Consider the following 16,608-nt stretch of genomic DNA (forward strand, 5'->3'; position numbering starts at 1 on the left):
GCAGCGTTTAAGAGCGGGGGGCCATGCCTTCAGGTGACATCATCAAAGACAAGGGTGAGGGGGCGGGAACATCATCAACCCAGATCAGCCAATTAGAAGAAGACTTTGCTTAGCACAACTGTTTGACGAGATGAGAGGCTTTGGGGATGATGAGTCGAGCCAGAGAACAAAGATGTGAAGTGAACTAATCAGTGCATAAACACCAGTAGGTCATACACTACCATTCAAAAGTCTGGGGTCAGAATGATTTTTTGAAGAAGAAGAAGAAGAAGAAGAAGAAGAAGAAGAAGAAGAAGAAGAAAAAGGAGAAGAAATTAATAGGATATATTAAATTGATCAAAAGTGACATTTATAATGTTACAAATGATTTCTATTTCATATAAATGCAGTTCTTTTGAGCTTTCAATTCATCAAAGAATCCTGAAAAATTAAATGTATCATGGTTTCCGCAAAAATATTTAGCTGTTTTCAACTTTGATAATAATAATGAATGTTTCTTGAGCAGCAAATCAGCATATTAGAATGATTTCTGAAGGATCATGTGACACTGAAGACTGGAGTAATGATGCTGAAAATACAGCTTTGCATCACAGGAATAAATTACTTTTTAAAATGTATTCAAATAGAAAAGAGTTGTAATAATATTTCACAATATTTCAGTTTTTAATGGATTTGTGATCAAATAAATGCAGGCCTGGTGAGCATAAGAGGCTTCTTTCAAAAACATAAAAAAAACACTTTTTGAACAGGATGTGAGTCAAGCCAGAGAACAAAGACATGGACAAGAAGCTTTATCATAAGAAGCTGATCTTAGGTCAGAGTGTGACATGATCTCTGCTTAACCCATCAAAGAAGAAGAATGAACATGTTCCTCCATTCGTCTCTCTCCTCCTGCTATCACTGTCTAATTTGCTCTCCCTCCCAAAGCTCAAGGAGACATCCTGCCTTTAGTGTGCAGGTCTGTAACGTCTTGAACTGGACCCTCGTCATCACTCTCCTCTGTCTCCCCTGTCCTTCCATCAAGTCTTAATCACATCAACAGTATAACAGACAAAAATGTTTGCTTACAAAGGCTGTTTTGACTCTATAACAAAGACTAAAAATATACATTGTGACAATAATTAAACATGCTGCTGACAAAAATATGACAAGAAAAAAAACAACACTGCAAGATATTAACAATGTTTATGCACTAGCAATGTTTTCTAAAAGAGAATTTGCTTTTAAAGAATATTATTGTTTTAAATAATTCAATTACATTGAGCTGACCAGTGAATGAACACTTGTCATCTTAATGCATTAAACTAATCAAAAGTGACAGTAAAGACATTTATAATGTCTAATCAAAGAATCCTGAAAAAAAAATTAAATGCATCATGGTTTCTGCAAAAAATATTAAGCAGCACAACTGTTTTCAACTTTGATGGTAATCAGAAATGTTTCTTGAGCAGCAAATTAGCAATTTAGAATGATTTCTGAAGGATGATGTGACACTGAAGACTGAAAGAGTAATACTGTAAGTGATGTCTTTCAAAAACATTAAAGAAAAAAATGAACAGTGTGTATATAATATATATAGTAGTGTGCATATAATATATGAATGCAATATTACAAATGCATCTGCCCAAAATGATGCAAATGCACAGGGGTACTTTAAGTTACTATGCCAAAATCAAACGTCATTTAATCAGAGTAAAATTGAATAAAAAATTATGACAGAATGAAACATACAAAATTTAAGAGCCATTTTTATGAAAAGCCAAATATGATGACCATGTCTTTGTTCTCAAGCTTCCTGTTCCACTTTTCTTCTCCTCTCCTCTTTTGTAGTTCCTCTTTTCTTGCACCTCTTCTTTTCTTCCAACTTTTTCTCATCCTTCTTTCATTCTGTCATTGCCCTTTCCTCTCATTCACTCCCTTCTTTGAAAAGTCCTTTGAAAGACTTTCCGATGACACAGACAGATGAGATATGATGAACTAACCGATTTTGGTTTCACTCAAAAATGGCATTCAGGGAATCACATGTGGGCGCTCACACACACACACACACACACACACTTCTGTCTGGGCCTAAAGAAAGCACAATGACTCACCTTTAGCCAACTACCATCACAATCCCAACCCAAAGGTGAAATACCATGTACCTTGCATAAACCACATAAGTGTGAGACTGTGTGTGTGTGTGTGTTTGTGTGTGTGTGTGTGTGTGTGTGTGTGTGTGTGTGTGTGTGTGTGTGTGTAAGAGAGAGAGAGAGAGAGAGAGAGAGAGAGAGAAATAGAACTCCTTAAACTCCTAACAAAAGGCGGAATTCCTGTACTTTACTCTTCTAATTAGCACAGTAAGATTTATTATATAGTGTCAGGCCTGTTTTAAATGTGTGTGTGAGTCACTGGTTCATTTTTATTCTCCTCCAGTGCTCTTCTGGTGTCTTCAGCACAAGGGGCTTTTTGTGGACTATATTGTGACGCCAGACTCTGGCACTCACAGTCAAGCCAGGGCTGAAGGCCAGCTCACACACACACACACACACACACACACACACACGCTCCAGGAGAATCAGAGCAGAGACGAGCCTGTGCCCAAACACGCTCAACCAGCACAACCAAACACACTCCAGCTCAGCACATGGAAAAGCAAAACCCGAATGGAGCCCATATCACAAAAACACATTGATAAATTAGATTTCTTTCATATATTTCCTAGGAGATTAAACGCAGAGTAAATGGAGTAGTCTCTTGCTTCTCAGAGATTTCTCCAGGGAGAGAAAAAAAAACTAATCTCATGTAAGCTACTGTTCAAAAGTTTAGGGTCGGTTAGACTTTTTAATGTTTTTGAGCCCCTTCTGCTCATCAAGACTGCATTTATTTAATCAAAAATACAGCTAATTCAGCAACATTGCGAAATATTATTAAAATGTAAATAACTGTTTTCTATCTGAGTATGTTTTAAAATGCAGTTTATTCCTGTGTTGGCAAATGTGAATTTTCAGCATCATTACTCCAGTCTTCAGAGTCACATGATCCTTCAGAAATCATTTTGACATTCTGATTTGCTGCTAAAGAATACCCTTACATCCTGCGATACTGTATGAAGAGCAACCACTGAGAAATGAAAATCTTCTCTGGGAAGAAACAAATGCAAGTATAAACATTTCACATGTTCAGGACGTGTTAAGAGCTCTTTTTCAATGAGAACTGAAGAGGAAGTAAGACATGATCATGCGATTCTACTTTATATACTGTACATGTTTATGCCAGTGGTGACTGTTGTTAAATGTCATCAAAAATTCAATGATGACTTATCTAAGTACAAATAAACTATATACTAAATGTCATTCTTGTTGCATTTCATATTCTAACAAATGAACAGTGTGAAATATCACAGCAGTATAACACCGTTTATACATCAGTGACTTATGTCCACATACCTGACTGAATCCACCCAGATGGAATGAAATATAAATCCTGAAAATGTATATAAGAAATTTCAAGGAAAACATTATGCAGTGAAGAAATATGTCTGGTGCAGAGTTCACCGAACCAGCCGCTCCACACGTGCTGCTGTCTTTCTTACCTGGTGCTGAATTATTTGATCTGAACTGTACTGAAGAAATGAAAGGGTGAGAACTGGGTCTCTGAACCAAGTCCATCCTTAAAGTAGAGGCACGCTGACCCCAGAACAGTTACCCACTGTCTCACTGGCCAAAGTGCCACGGTCAAAGACTGACCTGCCCACACAAAAATAACCACCTACTGAGAGTGTGTGTGTGTGTGTGTGTGTGTGAGTGTGTGTGTGTGTGTGTGTGTGTGTGTGTGTGTGTGTGTGTGTGGTGTGTGTGTGTGTGTGTGTGTGTGTGTGTGTGTGTGTGTGTGTGTGTGTGTGTGTGTGTGTGTGTGTGTGTGTGTGTGTGTGTTTAATGGCTTCTAAGTTCCCATCAATATCTGCATTAGCTGCATTATCTGCATGAGCTGCACAGGATTGGTCAACATTGGTCCCTCTTTTTGCCTTGTTCGTCAGCAAGCTATCTAAACATTATTAAAACAGGATACATTTACTTGTTGCATATTGTTGCATAATATAAGATAATAAAAGTATTATCTTGCATAATAAAAGATTTGTTTTCATATATATTTTCAAATAATGTTATTCTGTAACAGTAATAATAATCATACTTTATCATATACACTGCAATGCACTGCAATGCTTTTAACATAATTTAATTACTTGATATTTTTGTCTTGTTTTCCAGTAAAAATATGTACACATATATGAAAAAGATATATTAACTTAATATATCTTGCAAAATATATTAAAAAGGCTATTTTTTTTACATTACATATTTAAAAATATCTATTTCATTAAAATTATTAAATTTATTACAACATATTTTTTTAAAAGTATGTAAAAGTTGTGCAAATCTAAAAATATAATAATAATAATAATTAAAAAAATTGTACATACAAAAATTAAACATAAATATTTAATTAAAAAAATTGTTTTAATTAAAAAAAAAACTTTTTTTATTCTTGTTATTAGCTTAAAATATAGTGAATATATATAGTGAAAAAAATAAATTTCTTAAAACATGATGCAATTTTGCCTAATATATTAAGCAAATATATCCTATTCAATTATATTTACATATTTTTACTGAAAAACAAGACAAAAAATATAAATTAAGAAAATGTGTGATAATAATTGTGGTTTACAACATGTCAAGTTAAAGGATATTACTTTTAAACATATGCCTGGAACCCTTTTCGTCCAGTTGTTTTTGATTGCAAAACCTTAAAGCCGCCTAATTATACCCAATTAGAATAATCATTCTGACAAACCACAGACTAGTTAATTTTGAAAATATGTAGTTTTGCATATCGCCGCTCTGTACCTCTCCTGCATCTCTCTCTGTGATGTTAACTAAGGCTGTCTGCCTCTGTAGCATGTGCCAGGCTGAGGTTAAATAGATGAAATATGCTGACATAAAATCAGGCAAACAGCTTTAACACAGCACACACGGAACAGTGACTGGTTATATCAAAGTCCCTTTAACAGAGCACATCAAAACACCCCTGGACGTAGCTATGAACCAACAGAGACCTCGGAGGGAACAGAAAAAGAGAGAGATTTGTCATCACTTTTCCAACTAAATAACTCTTAAAACTCTGCTTGTGTCAAGCTGGCCGCATGCGAACGCTGGCGTTATGCTATAAAAGCAGCATGGATCTTTTATTCAGCCAGATAAAAGAATCAGGCCATTCTGAGGGTCTTATTATCATGCCTTTCCCAACATCCTCTCAATCCCGCTTCCGTAATTCTTCTATCTTTATCTTTCACACCTTCTGTACCTCTCACCTTTCCATCTCACAGCTCACACTTGCTCTCTTACTTCTCTTTTCTCCCAGTAATGGGGTTTGGTGCTGTAGAAGATTGAGGGGGGATGTTTTGTGTGTGTGTTTATGGTGGGTGGTCTGCGCCGTGCCTAGTTGCTCTGGTCAGGCTGAGTCTAATTGCCGGTGTTGTGGTGCTAAAGTCATCCGGAGAGCCGCGTGGAGCCGATGGGGGAAAATTGAACAAGCATCACCCGTCAGGAGTGCTTCCACTCAGAGAAGCTGACAGTCTGCCCTGTTTACCTGCTACACAATTACCATCCGCCCCCGGGGAACCCTACGGAACAACACATCCATCCTCTGGGGGACGAGGAGGGGCCACGGGGGAAGCGTGATGGTCGAATATCACAGAGGGAGATCACTGACTGAATCTTATTGTGTGTTAGCGGCTGGAAGTAAATTAAGCATTTAAAAGTCTGTGAGAGGTTACGATATGTGGCAACAGAGACGTGCAAAGTGAGGGTAAAAGAATAAGGGCCGGCTCCCACACAACATGTTTTTGCATTCCACCACACTTCTAATTGTCTGTTTCATTAACTGTTTAATTGTTTTTCTATTGTAACATGCATTAAATGGACATCTTTGATCGATTTGCTACAATTCTTTACATTTTTAGTCACTTTCGACTGCTGTTTTGCTATTTTCTGCTGTCCATTATTTCTGGAGCAAGCCACATAAAAGTGAATCTAAAGACCATTGCCATTATTTTTTATATATATATATATATATATATATATATATATATATATATATATATATATATATAGATATATATATATATATATATATATATATGCGGCCCATGCTGAAGAATTTAAGCTTTGTGATTATTCATAGCAAATTCTCGATGGCATGAGTCTGAACCCATGAAATGTGATGTTCAAACCCAAGCTGGGGAGCTGTTTCATAAAACCAGTTTACCAAACAAGCCAGGGTTATTTCAGTTATTATGACTGTTATGTCAGTTATTCTGACTGATTTTGAACCAAATCAACTGACATAAAGTCAGACTAACTGAAATATAACCTGGCTTATTTGTTAAACATTTTTTTGGCTTTTTTATGAAACAGGCCCCTGATATAAACAAAATGATTGCCCTGACTCACACATCTGAAGTGTGCGGATAAAAAGGACAGTATTTCAAAATAACTGTCTTGGCGGGTATTCACGCAAACATAATCTGTTATGTCTTAAGTGAACATTTGGTTAACTTTTAGGGGAAAACATCTGATGTGCAAAACTGTCTCAATGTTAAACTAACAATAAAAGATAAGAGGGAATCACTTACTGATTTAATTTTAATTATTTAAAAAATAATGATTAACTATTATATATATATATATATATATATATATATATATATATATACTATATATATATATATATATATATATATATATATATAAAATAATTAATAATTATTTAATAATTATTTTAATATTTCAATATTTTTAAAATATTTCATGTTAAATTATTTATTTTTAATATTGTTACTAAAAAAATTGTAAATGAGAGAGCGAGAACGAGTGAGAAAAAAACAATTATTTAATAAATAATATAAAAATATATTACAATAATTTTTGTTTATTAAGTTTCTGGATATATACTGTATGCATAAACAATATTTAAGATATTGGTATATTTAAAAAACAAATTGTGTATAAAAGGATGCATATTTTTTAATTAAAAATATATTTTAATAGACTACATATAATTATATGCACTACATATCAAAAAATATAAAACAATATATAAAGTAATACTTTAAAAAAAAATCATTATGTATGCTTAAAATAAGATTAATATTTTTATTACATTTTTATGTATTTAATTTATACATACATTTTAAAAAATTTTATTAAAAACTAGTTCTGAGTGAATAGCTCTTAAGGTTGTTTGTGTTGAATGTGAGGTTGATCTGTGAGAGTGAGGAGTCTTTTGTAGGTGGTTTTTGTGGGGTCTGGCTGTAGCCGCTGACCTGACCCTTGGCTCAATGGGACAGTGGGTCAGTGGTGCTGGGCAGCACTGCAGGGAATCCCTTACACACATAAAGAGTGTGACCCTGCCTGAACTATGGCTTCAACTCTCACTCGAGATCCTTCCAATTCATTCTTCCAAACTCTCCAGGTGCATCTGTCCAGTGCAGCCCATATGTCCATCAATCACCTCTTATCAAATCTCCCCAAAAGCGGTGGGTGCTACATTTTGTTTCCTCTTTTGTCTTGGCAGCTCAGCTGAGCATCGTTTTCCCTCCTGTTTTCCATAACCTCCCACACCTATATCCAGCACTAGGACAGAGATGGCGCTCTGGAGAGTTCACACTGATTCACCTCCAGCAGGAAATCCGGGAGGGATCAGGCCGGGAAGAGGAGGGATCATGGCCCTATCACTTACACTGCACATCTACGCGAATGGACTTGATGGCAGCCACCCCCACCCCGTTCTCAGCTTTGCAGTAGTAGCGGCCGCCCTGCACTCTCTGGATGTTGGGGATCCGTAGAGTCTCATTGAAGATGGACGTCTCTTGGAACTTGTCAGAAGCGCTGCCTGCTGTCTTTGTCCACCGCACCTGCAGGGGGCGACATTCAGAGACTCATGAGCTAATAATAAACATGCAAAACAATTTCATTTCAGCACATGTTTTACATTTAGATATTTCAATCAATCAATCAATGATTCAGATGTTGAATTAAAGGGGTCAAATGATGCAATTTCAGGTTTTCCTTTCTCTTTGGAGTGTTACAAGCTGTTCATGAATAAATAAGATCCCTAAAGTTGCAAAGACTAAAATCTCAAACCCAAAGAGATATTCTTTATAAAAGTTAAGACTCGTCCACGACCTCCTAAAACACCTTGTTTAAACATGCCCCCACATGTCTATGTCACGATGTGGGAAGATTTGCATAATGCCGCCCAAATGTTCATGCTGTAGTATTGTTGCTGCCACCATGTCGTGGAGATGCTGTGTGTTTCATTGTGAAAGCAAAAATACTTTGTTTGGCCTTCCAAAAGAGGACACAACTAGAAATCAGTGGTTAAGTTGCACTGTTCCAGAACAGTTCAACCCATATATTCAGTGCAGCGCATTTTATGGAGAACTGTTTCCTGATCCTGGGACAGAAGACTACAATACCGGCTGTTCTGACTCACATTCTGTAATTATGTTTATATATTTAAATAATTTGCCACTGATAGCGCTTGTTGCTTGTCGTTTCTCTGATCACAAATACAGACATGGTTTTATGTTTACGCAGTGCGGTGCAGTGCGGTGCAGTGCGGCGCTGCGCTGTGCTGCACATTGCAACGCAATGCATAAAAAGCCAGTATAAGTCATCGTAAACTGTAATTATAACCCCACTGGATGCAACAAATGGCTCGTTTGTAATGGGTTTTATTGGATTTGTCTGGTCGTGCTGGGACACGGCATCACAGTATGGTATGGGGTGTAACATTTCCGTCACACGCTTGAGGTATTCGGCCAATCACAAAGCACTGAATAGCTGGCCAATCAGAGCACACCTTGCTTTTCAGACCGATAAGCTTTGTAAAAAAAAAATTACGCGTTTCAGAAGGCAGGGCATTGAGGAGAAAAGGTAATGTACAGTATGTAGAAAATAATGTGTTTTTTGAACCTTAAACCACATAAACACATTTCATTACACCAAATAATTTTCTTTTTATCGACGTCATATGACCCCTTTAAAAGAATCACTTAACATTTGGTCTCTCTTTTGTTTATATTTGATTGTGACCAAGAAAATATGAAGCATCTAAATAATAATTTTATATCAAAAATTGTCTTTTCAATAAAAAAAAGAATCCCACCAATTATTAATAATAAAACAACTATTTTTAAAGTTGCAGATTTTCAATGAGGTCTCAGACTTTACTGTATTTGTATATTTAGATCAATAAAAAAGAGCCATGTCTTAAAAATTATAAAATTCAATTGTAATGATTAAGAAATATAAATGTATTTTTTTACATTTAAATATTTTAACTCATTTTCTATGTTGAAGTAACAAAATCAAAGCTTGGAATATAAAAAAATAAATAAGAAAACATCATCATGTATAGTCCATGTATAGTCCATGAAAAGATAAGTCTTAAAAAATGATTAAATCTCAATTATTACGTAAATGCATTTTTATATTAAAATATTGATTAAACATATATGTTAAAATTATAAAATATAAACATCTGAGGAAAAAAATCACAGAATCTCAGACTTAATATGTGCATACACACCCACTGATACATCTATAAATAATAACCATGTAAACGCAGAAAGATTTCATTTCTTTTCTCCTACAAAGTAATAACTGAATGTAGAGTTAAAAGTACAACAAAAAATGTACAGAGAAGTATAAAAAGACCGGTCACAAAGACGATCAAGATCAGTGGGACTCAATAAGTTTAGTGCTCAGACTATCTGTAATCAGAGTCTTATCCATCTCAATCATTCTTTGACTCCTTCAAACAATCTCTGCATTGAGTATGTAAGGTCAAGAGAACATCACAAACTAAAGCCTGTGTAATCTCCTACACTTCTCCACTTCTGGACATCAGTAAGCTGCTTGCATAATAACCCGGGGTCACCTCTGAACAGGGTGCCACACGGGTGAGCAGCCGATTGTAGTTGGCAGCGCTGGGGGCGGCAGGAAGGTTAGGATGTATGTGCAAAGGATTATGGGATTACACCGACCTGTGTAAACGACAAGCTTTGTGTTTATTCAGGTTTATTTGCCTGTGGATTTAGGACACAGCTGCTGTTCATTTATCAGGTGTGGTGGGTGAGAAATTAACACAGAGGAAGGGAGAGAGAGCTCCTGCTGGGAGTAACCTATCCTCTCGGTGGAAAAGGACAGAAAAGCTGGTCAAAAGCTGTTTGATGGGGCAAAATCATTAAAAAGTTGTGCCACTTTCTTGTGTAGATTGTAGCATAGTAGTCCTCCACAAGATACAACCCAGAACCGACCCACGACGTCTGTCATTAAAGTTTACACTCTTATCCATCTATCTATCCATTCTCCAAACTGCTTCTCTGTAGAGTCCATGAACTACTAAAGACAAAATGATAATTCCAAATATTGGAAAAACTTCTTACAGCTACTGGATACATACATTTTTTGTATATACATTTACATACAGTATTTTTTAAACCTTCTACAATGAGAAAAGTTGCTACTGTAGTTCACAGCGTCCTTTCACAGCTGAACCTCTGATCCGTGTCATCCCAGAAAGTGTTGATGCCTATATCAGGATCCACCATTGGGTGTGAATTTTCAAAAAAAAAAAAGTCCTGTTTGTTTTCTCAGCAGCTCAAAACTTAGCCATCATTGTGTTGATTCATCATGGCTCTCAAAGGGCCGGCGCTGGCAGATTTAAGACAGATGGCTCTGGATAGGCTATCATTACAGCGGCCTCAGATGGCTCACTTACAGTAACGCTAAGTCACAGTGGCACAGAAACTTTCAAAGTCTCAGTGATACCAAGAGAAGAGCCTCAGAGACAGAAAGGAGAGGACGGCTGATGGTAACAGACACCGGAATGCTCCAGCTACAGGAAACGCAACAGGGGACGAAGAAATTGGTCAAGATGAACCAATGAAAGAGAGAACGCTGCCCTTTTCAACATCAACAGCTGCCATACATCACCATGTTTTACTGCTCCAGAGATCCCAACAGACTGCGCAAACCCTGTCTGTCTGTCTGTCTGTCTCCCTCTTTCTTCACTCAGTCTTTTCTGTCTGCTCTTGGGAAAGAAATCCCATGAGTCTCTGTTATGAATCCCATCTTTCCATTTCCACATAAAATAATCTACAACAGTTTGCTCAGACCAAGGGCAGGGTTAATAAACCAATCATTAAATTTTTACAGAAATCAAATACCAACTGCATGCTCATAACAATTAACTAAAACTAAAAGTAAAACCGCAATGAATCAATCAATCAATAAAAATTCATTACTTATATTTCAATACAATAAATGTCAACTAAATTAAAAAAAAAACATTTATTTTATTTCAGCTAATTTGAAATGCAACATTTCTCATTTTCTTAAAGTTTAACTTAAAGTACTAAAATAACTCAAACTAAATAAATTATGAAAAATTAATAAAACCTATACAGACATACTTTAATAATAGTACTACTAATAATAATAATAAATGACAAAAAATTACTAAAACTTTAATTACTCAAAAACTAAAAATAGAGAAATAAAATCTAATTCGAAATATTAACAAAAATAGGCTATTGTAGCATTTTATTCTAGTTTTTGTTAATATTTTGAATTATATATAACAATGTGTCATTATATAACAATGAACTAAAACAGTCATAGTCATAACTAAATAATCTGGCTGCATACAGTAAATCATCTTTCTACACAGATGGTCATTCAGAATAAGCTAGGTGTTTTGTAGGAACAAAATATTTGCAATCAACATTTAAAAACAAATATTCCATATAGTTGATATTTAACAGCAACCACAGACCTCAGAATACCACAGACTGGTTTTCCACTCACTTAGTTGCCAAAAAGGTCCATAATGAAGCTGCAACAGGCACCAAAACTTGGAATTTTAGTTTTTTAGCTTTAGTTATGACATTTGATGACATAAATGAGGAGAAAACATAATATAGAGCAATTAGGATTCAATTTCTCATTATCCACCAAAAAAAAAAGGCAGCAATGCAATAGAACCACTATTTTGAATAACATCTAAATAAAAAACATAAACCTGCTATCATAAACTCCTACAAAAAAAAAGAACCTTTTTCTGCTATTAAGAACTTTTTGTGGAATGGAAAGGTTTCATGGACGTGGAACCATAAATGCCTACAAAGAACCTTTATTTTTTTAAAGATTGAGGTCATTTTCTCTGTAATTTTTACCTAGGTTGTGTAAGGAAAAATTCTTTCATGCTGAACTTAAATCATAAAGTACTTTTACCTGACGTCCTCGGGGAAAGCTTTTCACATCCGAAGAGAGCTGTTATCATCCCACTCCCATTTTTCCAAACCCTCTCTCTCTCGCTCCGCTTCAGGACTCTCTTCCTCCCATCCTATAACTGCCTCTATAAATTAAGTTCTCTGCGAGTGACACCAATCCAAGTCAAGCATCCGCAAAGAGACGTTTATTGCTTAATGCCTGTCAGGCCTGCTTAAATCTGGGTGGCTATGGTCCTCTTCAGCGCTAGCACTGGGTTATTGCTACTGTAAGCACATTTAATGCTCATTGCCAGGCTTTTTATATTTGAGCATGTTAAATCGCTGAAGAGTGATTACTACACACAAAAGCTCAACGTTTGCAGCTTAGCTTTACACTGTGTATTACTCTAAAATCTTGTGTCTCCCTCTCTCATTCACTCTAGCTCTCGCTCTCTCAATTCAATTTTGTGCTTTATTGGCATGACAGAAACTGTTTTTTTTGTATTGCTAAAGTGTAGCAAAACCAGCAAAGTAAATAAGGTAAAATGTACAATTAGCATAAAAGGTGCACGCTATTTATTCAGTAAGTAGGCATGCGATACTCAGGTTAATTATGGGTCATTACTGCCAAATAAACACAGACACTGAGCAGGATCTAACTGTGAAGCTCTTGCAGCTCTTTACTAAGCAAAAACTGGAGTTAGATCAGTTAAAGATCTACATCTAAATGTTAAGTCTTGTGTTAGATTTTGTAATGCAAACATCCTGAGCACACAAATTTCCATAACATCAACATATCCAGAGAACATGACACTCCCACCCTAGTAATAATTCAAAAGAGTGCAATCATGTCCAAATCCATACATAAATTCACAGATGTCCTGTGCTAATATTTAGAAAACTAAATCCGTTTGAGTGCTAAAAGCAAGCCTGAGGAGAAATATAAAACAGCAGGAGAGAAAGAAGACCAAAGCAGTGTCAGATTTTGCCGGCCCATCTCCCGTTCTGAACTGCACCTCTGTTCACTGAAATCAATCCTAATCAAATAACACACAGCACTGCGGAGTATTTAAACCTCTCCATATGTTACACAAACAGCAGCTCTATTAAACTTCCCACGCCGAGTGTAATAAATGAGAGCGTAAAGTGTGAGGTGGCTTTTTCTGCTCACGGACACAATGAGGGCAGAAATACATCTGCTGCACGTGGGATGTACACAGCGTTAGTCCTTCTGTGGCCTGATGCTGCACACCTTCAAGATCACACTTCTGTCCTCCAAACGAGCCAACAGAAAGCAACCGCTATGTTTACATGCACATTTTATGAAAAGAAGCTGTTCACCCCAAAATGAAAATGTTGTTATAATATACAATGTCATTTCAATATCATATTATTTTTGGTCTTCTGTGAAACACAAAATATGTTGGAATATCTTAGAAATGGTAAGGGACCTTAAAAGCATCATAAAAGTAGCCCATGCGACTCCTGCGCTATATTCCAAGTCTTCTGAAACCATGCGAGAGCTTATTCTGTTATGATACTCCCTCCGCAGTAGTGCTCAAATTTGGGTCACATGACACGTGAGAACCTTCAATGGCATCAAACCTGGTGCAACACATTTAAAAGCCTCATTTTTAAATTTATATTGTGGTTCAGCCATCATTTGCAAATTTGTATGATATAATGTATACATTTTCCAAAAATAATTATTGAAAAATATGAATTACCATAATTTTTGCAATATTTTTACTAAAACTAGTACAAAGTATTACATTTGTATACATGTATGTACAAACCCGATTCCAAAAAAGTTGGGCCACTGTACAAATTGTGATTAAAAACAGAAGGCAATGATGTGGAAGTTTCAAATTTCAATATTTTATTCAGAATACAACATAGATGACATATCAAATGTTTTTAACTGAGAAAATGTAACATTTAAGGGGAAAAAAAATGTTGATTTAAAATTTCATGGCATCAACACATTTCAAAAAAAAGTTGGGACAAGGCCGTGTTTACCACTGTGTGGCATCCCCTCTTCTTTTTATAACAGTCTGCAAACGTCTGGGGACTGAGGAGACAAGTTGCTCAAGTTTAGGAATAGGAATGTTGTCCCATTCTTGTCTAATACAGGCTTCTAGTTGCTCAACTGTCTTAGGTCTTCTTTGTCGCATCTTCCTCTTTATGATGCGCCAAATGTTTTCTATGGGTGAAAGATCTGGACTGCAGGCTGGCCATTTCAGTACCCGGATCCTTCTTCTACGCAGCCATGATGTTGTAATTGATGCAGTATGTGGTCTGGCATTGTCGTGTTGGAAAATGCAAGGTCTTCCCTGAAAGAGACGACGTCTGGATGGGAGCATATGTTGTTCTAGAACTTGGATATACCTTTCAGCATTGATGGTGCCTTTCCAGATGTGTAAGCTGCCCATGCCACACGCACTCATGCAACCCCATACCATCTGAGCGCTGATAACAACTTGGGTTGTCCTTGTCCTCTTTAGTCCGGATGACATGGCGTTCCAGTTTTCCAAAAAGAACTTCAAATTTTGATTTGTCTGACCACAGAAAAGTTTTCCACTTTGCCACAGTACATTTTAAATGAGTCTTGGCCCAGAGAAAATGCCTGCACTTCTGGATCATGTTTAGATATGGCTTCTTTTTTGACCTATAGAGTTTTTAGCCGGAAATGGCGAATGGCACGGTGGATTGTGCTTACTGACAATGTTTTCTGGAAGTATTCCTGAGCCGGTGTTCCATTACAGTAGCATTCCTGTATGTGATGCAGTGCCGCCAAATGTGCCGTCTAAGGACCCGAAGATCACGGGCATCCAGTGTGGTTTTCCATCCTTGACCCTTACGCACAGAGATTGTTCCAGATTCTCTAAATCTTTGGATGATATTACGCAATGTAGATGATGATAACTTCAAACTCTTTGCAATTTTTCTCTGAGAAACTCCTTTCTGATATTGCGCCACTATTTTCCACCTCAGCATTGGGGGAATTGGTGATCCTCTGCCCATCTTGACTTCTGAGAGACACTGCCACTCTGAGAGGCTCTTTTTATACCCAATCATGTTGCCAATTGACCTAATAAGTTGCAAATTGGTCCTCCAGCTGTTCCTTATATGTACATTTAACTTTTCTGGCCTCTTATTGCTACATGTCCCAACTTTTTTGAAATGTGTAGCTCTCATGAAATCCAAAATGAGCCAATATTTGGCATGACATTTCAAAATGTCTCACTTTCAACATTTGATATCTTATCTATATTCTATTGTGGAGAAAATATAAGTTTATGAGATTTGTAAATTATTCCATTCCTTTTTTACTCACAATTTATACAGTGTCCCAACTTTTTTGGAATCAGGTTTGTATGTATTTAGTTAGTTCGTGATTTAAAATAAAGCTGGAATGAAATTAAATAAAAATTTTAGAAGAAACACTTAAAAATAAATAAACAAAAATGAGAAATGTTCGGTTAGGCAACTAACTGAAATCAGTTTATGTACTAAAATGACTAAAACCATAATAAAAATAATTCATTTCCCTAAAAACTTTTTGTGACTTTCTGTGTCACACAGCACTTTCATCTGAACGTAAGCAGATATAACATTTAAAGTTCAGATGGTCTCTTCCTTTCTAAGTGGGCAGTTCTTGGCCACACAAACTGAGGGTCAGTATTTAAAGCCATAGTCAAGGCCTGACTTACAGGAATTCACTGAAAGATAGTTCATCAGTGACATGTCCAATCCATCTGTGATGTTCTGTAATCACTGACGCTGAGTTAAACATGCCACATGATCAGGGAGAGATCCAGTTCCTCTTGGATGGCAATCAACAGCAATCTGAGATCGATCAGTTTGAGAGAGCAATGTCTGGAAAAGGAAACTGAATCGCAATGATGATGATGATTACTGCACTCTAGCACTGATTCATTTGGTTTTTCCACAAACAGGCTTTCATTTACCAACATGTGTGTTCCCTGGGAATTGAAAACACAACCTTGGCATCACAAGTGACACGCTTTCGCAGATGAGCTACAGAAACACGATTATGATGACGGCGATGAGAAATGGATAAGATATGACCAAGACATGCAGAAAAACTCAAACAAAAGACATGTCTCATGGTCTTTAAAATCTTGTACACATAAGATGAGAATCCCGCGCTGGTCTTTAAAAATCAATGATCAAACACATTCTTCTAAAAAATGTTTCTTGACTGGCAGTGATGGCCTTTTAAGATCCAATTTTGAAGAGTGTGGACTTTTTGACTTACTACA

The 16,608-nt window shown here is 36.3% G+C and overlaps 1 protein-coding gene across 1 annotated transcript in view; it reads right to left on the reverse strand.

The window, feature by feature from the left end:
* LOC109081570 (MAM domain-containing glycosylphosphatidylinositol anchor protein 1-like) overlaps positions 1–16,608 on the reverse strand; it is a 179,705-nt gene that overhangs the window by 108,145 nt on the left and 54,952 nt on the right. Inside the window, exon 4 of the mRNA XM_042769445.1 lies at positions 7,783–7,957. Within this exon, the coding sequence (XP_042625379.1) occupies positions 7,783–7,957 (175 nt within the window). The remainder of the gene's footprint in view (positions 1–7,782; positions 7,958–16,608) is intronic.

The sequence above is a fragment of the Cyprinus carpio genome, chromosome A13, assembly GCF_018340385.1.
Source record: "Cyprinus carpio isolate SPL01 chromosome A13, ASM1834038v1, whole genome shotgun sequence".
Classification (NCBI taxonomy): Eukaryota; Metazoa; Chordata; class Actinopteri; order Cypriniformes; family Cyprinidae; genus Cyprinus; species Cyprinus carpio.